The sequence below is a fragment of the Leptonotus elevatus genome, chromosome 2, assembly GCF_054856555.1.
Source record: "Leptonotus elevatus isolate MCC_2025b chromosome 2, RoL_Lele_1.0, whole genome shotgun sequence".
Taxonomy (NCBI): domain Eukaryota; kingdom Metazoa; phylum Chordata; class Actinopteri; order Syngnathiformes; family Syngnathidae; genus Leptonotus; species Leptonotus elevatus.
Window position 1 is genome coordinate 12,202,080 of NC_141240.1, and position 7,731 is coordinate 12,209,810.

The window sequence follows — 7,731 nt, forward strand, 5'->3', positions numbered from 1 at the left end:
GCATTATTAGGAAAAATGACACGACGCAAATATGAAATTGACTGTGCTCTGATACTTTTTGGACAACTCTCTTTTGCTGGTGTGTGCAACACACTCGTTTTTTAACAGACATGTGACATATGTGTGACGATTCTTTCCTCTCCCAAACACGAAATAATGTTTGCGGTTCTATCAAGTAGTCATTTAGAGACTTCCCGTGGGCGACGGATCCTCTGCCACTGTTTTATAGGAATCGTAAATACATAGCGATACCTCATTGCCGGGCTGGACAGCTCCGTAATGCTTCCGAGGGGATCCGTTTGGAAGCCAAACAAAGAGGCAGGGAGGGGCGCGAGCTCCGAACACTCGCCTCGGCGCATCATGATGCAAACAGCAGAGGAGAAAGACGAAAGGAGGAGCGAGCAGACTGAGCTCGCCTCGTTGCTCTCAGTCGCTCTTCTGTGCTCGTCAAAGCAGCTTCTCCGTCTGTCCTCTCACTCTCAGCCACACGGAACCTCCAGCTTCGCACCCTGAGCTGAAAAGAAGCGACTGAGGAGCACGGGAGCTGCTCCTGCTGCCACAACATGCTGCCCTGGAGGAGGAATAAGTTTGTTCTGGTGGAGGAGGACCATAAAATGAAAGGCAAGAGTCTGGGGACCGGACTGACCTACCACTCCATCCTCTCTTCTCTGCTGCGCTCCTGTCCTGACCTGCTGCCTGACTGCCCCTTCGACTGGGTGGGGAACATCTTTCACACCAAGCGGCAGAAGGTGGAACTAAACCGAGAGGAGCCTGTTTACAACGTGCGCTATCTGGGAAGCGTGGTCACCATCACGGCTAAGGGGGAAGGTTGCACTCAGGAAGCGGTGGCCAAGATCTGGGCGAAGAGCGGCTACGGGGAGCACAGCGTCAAAATGAGGTTGACTGTGGGACCGCAAGGCATCCGCATGAGCGCCGACAAATCTGGCAAAAAAAGTCCCGTTCATCTTTACTCTCTGAGCAGGATCACCTACTGTACGGCGGACCCGTGCCGGCCCAAGATCCTGGCCTGGATCTACAGGCACCAGATTAAGAACATGGCCATCGTCCTTCGTTGTCATGCCGTGTTGGTGAGCAAGCCGGAGAAGGCCCACGCCATCGCGCAAAGCCTCTACCAGCACGCCACCTCAGCCTTCAGCGAGTTCAAACGCCTCAAGCGCCAGAGCGACTTCCGGCACTGCCAGCAGCAGCTGCTGGGGGACGAGGCGGTGCCCCTGATGCCCCTGAGGAGGCTGATGAACGGGCAGTGCCACTACAGGTCAGCCGCCGACACCCCCGGGAGCGCCGCTCGGCTCCGCTCCATCACAGAGGAAGAGGAGGATGACGACGACAGCGACCATGAGACGGCGCCAGCGGCGAAACCCTCGGAGATGGAGCCCAAGAGGAAGCGGAAGGTTTTGACGACAAACACGGACCCCACTCAGTTACTGTCCCAGTTGGATCTCGGGGATATTGCTCGACTGGAGCAGTGCCAAATCAACTTTGTCAGTGAGAGCAATAACAACACGTTTACGTTCATAACCTCGCTGGTGTAAGTGCGAACAGACAACAATTCTTGTCGGCCCTTCACTGAATACCCGCTTGGGCTGCCTCTTTTCCCCTCCTTGAAATTTATTCACCAGCGTCTGTTCGCTGGCTGGTCTTGTGCGAGGGCACTTTGTGTTCCCGGCCAGATGGCTCTGACGCTGTTGCGCCAGATTGACAGTAGCGAGTCGGGAATGTTTACAAGGAGAGTCGCTGATGCACATCCTTACGAGCACAAATGACCAGCGTCGCTCGCAGGCAGCATGAGATGACGTTGGGCCATGTTTTGATTACTAACAGGTGTTATTTTTGCATTTTTTAAGCAAGGTGTTTGTATGTTTGTGTCGTATTTCTAACGTGACAATCCTAACTGATGTTCAGATGGCAGAAGTTTGTTACTGATTTATTAACTCATTCACTGCCATTGACGGCTATAGACGTCAAAAATTCATGTGAACTGTTTCTATTAGTTTAACATTTTTTCATTTCATTTAATATTTTTCACATTTATAACAGATATAAAATTTGTGATTGAGTCAACTATTGAAGTCAAATTACGATTACAAATGTAATAAATTTTATTTTATTTTTAATTTGGGCGATTACACTTTTTAATTGTAATTAATCCCATGACTTCACTAGTTTAATCATACATTTTATATATTTTCTAAATGTACAATATTTTTTTCCTAGGTTTCCATACTCTTGTTAACAAAAGTGGAAAAAAAATTGTGAAACTAATAGAAATAGTTCAAATGAATTTTTGATGTCTATAGCCGTCAATGGCAGTGAATGAGTTAATGAGGGAGGCGATGGATTAGGATGCAAGCCATTGATGGCACTTCTTAATTACTGCCATTTGTTACCGTCCTTATCATTTATGCATGACGTGCCAACTGTAACCTTTCGCGTTAAGCTTTTGTCTTTAATCATGTGACACCTTCAAAGAGAACACTGTGATAAATGTGTGAGCAGGGACAAAGACACACCGCCAAGTCCAATTTATGTTGTGCATTTTGACATCAATCTTTTTCTAAGGCAAATTTCAGTCTGTCATAATTGTGCTGTAGCTAGTTTCTTTCCACATCGGCTCTTGCATCACTTCACAGTTTGAAGTTTGGAATACGGCTGGAGCTACTTTCCTTTGAATTCAGTCCCTAACGACTGACACCATTGTGTTGTATGAAACAAAGCATTTAGAATATTTATTTTAAAAACATGGTGAATAAAAGCTTCTGTATAATTCCTTGGTGATCTTCGAAAGATCAAGTGGGTTATTCAAATGAAACCGAATTTGCATGTTTCAGATGGGAATAAATATCTTTCAATCCAGCACTTCAGGGATACGGAAATATGCAACTACATATTCTATTTCCTGAGTCAAGTGAAATAACGCAAACAGAAATCGTCACTCTTAAATGGGAAGTCAGCCCTATTGAATGTAGTTTGATGATTTCCCGCTGGCCCCTGCCACCTTCCAGGCTGCGCATGCTGAGGGGGCAATTAATCACTGGATTGAATTGTGCAGGGAAAGAACATAAAGAACCTGCCACAGCAGTTGGGCTGTCAAGGTTTGACATCACAGACGGATCCAAAACCAGGACAGTGACTCACGCATCATCAGTTTTTACCTCTAACATCAGCATTTTTCTTGACGACAAGCCTTTAAGATGTTCTAGAATCTCACACAATCTGCAGGTAGACATTTTACGCATTATTGCTTAAACTATGTTATGTTCTGGCCTGTAACGGATTTGGTGCTGTTGTGACTACCACCTCATTTCAGACTGTGAGCATCATGCCAGACTGAATGTAGCACTTCGTCTCACACTGGGCCCCAAAAATTGTCACGCCGGGATGCGCATTGATAGAACGTGACGAAATGGCGACCACACACCCAAGCTTGCCTTGAGAACCCTAACAAAAGGTGGAAAAATGGGACAAAATGTGCACCAAAGGTGGCAGACCGTCAAAAACTTTCAAAGGACTGTGAGTTGCTGGGGAATTAATATGCTGCTTGTCCCACCATGGACCGACACATTTTTTTTATGTGGTCTATTACATACGGAAGTTTTCGCGTCAAAATGTGATTTTGCGAGCCAAATGGACACACTGACTAGCAAAACTGCGAGTGGGCACACCGCATTTATGATTAAAATCCATGGCGGTGTGGGGGGGGGAGCTCCTGGCTCCTGGTTTTGCTCTCCAGCCGATGGCCCTCACGGGGCCCCGGGGTTGTGCCCTGGCGCTGCCGCGGCCTTGGGGGCCCTGGGGGGTTGTGCTTGCCCTGTCCTGGCCAGGGTCGACGGCTCCTTTCTTTGGTGGAGGTTTTCTTGCAAGCCAGATCAACCACACCAGCATCTACCGAAATTCCAATACAATCTGCTTCTTCCTCTGGTCGTTGAATCGGCGGAGGCTGATGTCTGTGGATCTTACTCTGCTTCATCTATCCTTCCTTCCTTTCTACAGTCTTTCCTTTTGTCTCTTGAGGTCTCCCTAATTTGTTGGAATTTAGATGCTTCTGGGGTTGGTGAAAGATTCTGGTTTGTAACCCCGTGGGTAGTAGGTGATGTCTGGTCGGTGCTGGATTTCACTTTTCTTTCTTTTTTTTTATCCTTCCTCGGGTCTCCTTCACGACTCTAGCGGGATTCTGAAGTCTTCGGTTTAGGTGAAGGGGATGGGATTTTTAATAGGTTTCAGGTGAATTAATGAGCACAAACTCACACACACACACACACACACCCACACACACGCACACACCCCCACACACACACACGCACACGCACATGCACACACACACATGCATGCACACACACACACGCACGCACGCACGCATGTTCTCACACCCCCCCCCCCCCCCACACACACACACACACACACACACACACACACACACACACACACACACACACACATCTTTGTGGGGCCATCTCATTGACATAATGCATTTCCTTCCCCTAACCCCAACCATAAAAAATTATTGCCTACCCCTATTCCTTACCCTAACCTCAACCATAACCCAATTCCAAACTAAAATCTAAAACCAAGTCTTGAACCTCAAAAAGAGGTCTAAACTTGTGGGGCCCAGCAAAATGGCCCCACTTGGATGGGTGGGCCCCACAACTCTGTGAAATCCCAGAATGTTGGCGCCACTATGTAACAAAAACAAGACCACACACACACACGCACACGCACACACACCCCCATGCACACACACACACCCACACACCCACACACACACACACAAAAGAGAGAGCAATGATGACGACGCGTTGCATCGAATGAACAATACTGAGCTTTAAAAAAAAAAAAAATATTCATGACGGAATTCTGTCTTAAAAAAAACAAAACCGACTTGTTGTAATGCGTGGTGGCCGATCAGCCATGGATAGCAAAAATAATAGAGAGCAAAAAAAAAACGGCTGGAAGTCCACAGGTAACGTATTTTATTAACTCTTTGACTGCCAAGCATTTTCAGAAAAGAGGATGTGTGGGTGCCAGCTGATTTTACATTTTGACTGATCTTTCAAGGTCCACAGAAAATTTTGTGTTTGGACTATGGAAACACAGATACTACCAAATGAAAGATTGAACTCTCATCTTTCATCAGAAAAGTTTGTTTCTACCTTATTCCGTTCTTCAGTAATCAACAATAGAAAATGGTTAGTTTCATCCAAATGCTCTGTTTTGGACCAAAATACGGAGAAATTAAGCTTTTAGTGAAACGATATTATTTCATGCACTCTAGTGAATTTGACACCTTTTTTTTTCCATGAATGATGCCACAAACACCTAAACAGTGCTTTACTTCTATAAAACACTACCACCAAGAATGAAAAAGTGTTTTTTGATAGCAAAATACGTTTATTTACGTTCAACAGTGTAACAATTTGACAAAACAAATTGGCAAACTATTTACAAATGTGTGCAACTGTGGTACTATTTACAATTGTGTGGATGTTTCAACTACACAGTTTTTCTTTTTGTGTGGTATATTGTGTAAAACTCCCCTGCGTGTAAGGGGACGCAGCAGGATTTGCACCACAGATTAGTTTTACTGCGATTGCCCCTTCGCGTGCACTTTCTTGCCTTTTTTTCCGGGGAGTAGCAAGTATATACTGCAGTGTGTGTTGCCATCAAGTCTACTATCAGGATCATGATACGGTGACCTGGTGTTAACGTCTGGCTTCCTCATGTCCTTCAGTTCCTATACCGGGTGGTAATGATCCATCTCATCCACTCCATTCATGGTGGCATCGTAGTCCAGAACCAGTGTCTTCTCCATGATCAGACTGTACCCACTCCTCCGATGAATATGCATTGGACTCGGGGTACTCTTCATCGTCCGATTGAACGTCCGCCTGTGCAGAAGTGCTCGTCTTCCGGCGTTAGCATCGCTAGCCGGTGAGGCTTTACGACGCGATCGAAGCCGCCGCGTCATCGCTTCCAACTTCGGCGTCAACGCTTCCAACTTCAGCGTCAACCTCGGAGTCACCATCATCATCATCAATGTGCTCTTTAGCATTGGTCGATGCTTTTCGTCTTTGAAAAAAATGCTCAAGCGTGAGCTGCTTGCAACCGGTCGCCATTTTCGCTTCCTCAGCCATTCTCCCCTCAACACTCTAGCTCCGCCTCACGACTTCTACTGACGCCTACCCGATCTTGTCCAAAAAGAGTCATCGCTGCCATTTAGTGCCCAAAAATAGTCATTATACTAACTCGACCTGCTTGATACTTTCAGCACAGCTTGCCAAGGCTTTCCTCCACCCGTTTAAAAAAACAAACAAAAAAAACATAGTGAACGTCTTTTAACGTCTTTGGCGGCGCTCATTTGGATTTTACTAAACGTTATTAAACGTTTTTGGCGGTCAAAGAGTTAATAGGCAAAAAAAAAAAGTTTGTTGGCGCTACCACACATCACGATCAAGTGTACAATTCTGCACACAACCGCTCAGGTCCACGGCATAAAATACAACGAAAAAGTGCAGCATAAGCAAAACAAAAACAAAGAGGCGCCACCTTATGGCAGGGGGCCATACTACAGATTCTTACAGTTTGCGCTTTTACACAGAGAAGTTTTCTTTCACTTGAGCGAAAATTTTATTTGCGCACAGTTAAATGCACTGTTGTTGTTGCACCTCGTCACAATAAAGGTGTCTTGACAGCTGGTATGTGTAGAGACTTTTATTTTGTAAGTGCTGCGGGAAGTGGTAAGTGAATCTTTATAACTTGTCTTCAAAACAATACACCGACACTTCGGATCCACAAAGAAAGAACGAAGATAAGTAAAGCTTAAACAAACTTAGTAAATCGGCAAGTCTACCGTTGACAAAGCAAGTAAACTTTGGCGAGACATCACTTGGGTGCCGCTGCCATAGTCCATACATTACTGTACTTGATGCGAGTGGCTAAAAGTTAGCTGTATGTCTGATATTCATTTAGCATTCAGTTTAGACGCTCAAACGATCTATCAAACTATCTGTCAAAAGGTCGCGGCTGCATTTGTTGTGACAAATGTAACAGCGCTAACAACTGGTTTCCTCTACCGTCCTAACTGCCTTTCATTCTAGTAGTTGGCAATGGCAGTGTTTACTCAAACTGTGATATCTGTCAATTTGGAGTAATGGCAGACATTTATGTGGCACAAATAAATATCCACAAAAAATCAATGAAATCACCGTATGGAGCCTGGACATAATTGAAATTTCTTCCTTGTTAAATATTGATGTAGAATATTGTTGTATGATGTTTTGCAGAAAGATGTATGAACCTCAATTTTATTGTCATATTTTCATTGTTTAGTTAAACCCTTAAAGTTGCTCCTCAAATGACATTATTAATAAGTTATTTCAAGTCCCGGATACATTTTATTGCATTCACCCGATTTTACCACGTTTTTCATCCGTGCCGTAACTGCAATGGCCAATTTTTGGATAGTTTAAAGCGATACTTGACTCATTCAGCCCTTTTCAGCAGCAAAAAGTGATTTTTTTGCCCTGAATTAATTTGATAACTTATCCAATTTATACCTTTAAAAAACCTTTTTTTTTCCACTTGATGTCTACTGAAGATGACATCACTCGTGCTGAGGAAATAGGTAACAACCAATCACGGCTCATCCGTTTTCTAGGTTTAGTCAGCAAACTGAGCCATGATTGGTCGTTTCCTGAGCACGGGTTTCCGCATTGG

At 44.9% G+C, this 7,731-nt stretch overlaps 1 protein-coding gene across 1 annotated transcript; it reads left to right on the forward strand.

Moving 5' to 3' along the window:
• Positions 1 to 254: 254 nt before the first annotated feature.
• Positions 255 to 4,358, forward strand: fam43b (family with sequence similarity 43 member B). The gene has a single exon (XM_086070278.1). It carries the CDS (start codon positions 564 to 566, stop codon positions 1,551 to 1,553), a length of 990 nt encoding a protein of 329 aa, XP_085926404.1. The 5' UTR covers positions 255 to 563; the 3' UTR covers positions 1,554 to 4,358.
• Positions 4,359 to 7,731: the final 3,373 nt, after the last annotated feature.

Bases quoted from the DNA above. Each gene is read 5' to 3' on its own strand.
- fam43b (XM_086070278.1), top strand. From the start codon at position 564: ATGCTGCCCTGGAGGAGGAATAAGTTTGTTCTGGTGGAGGAGGACCAT.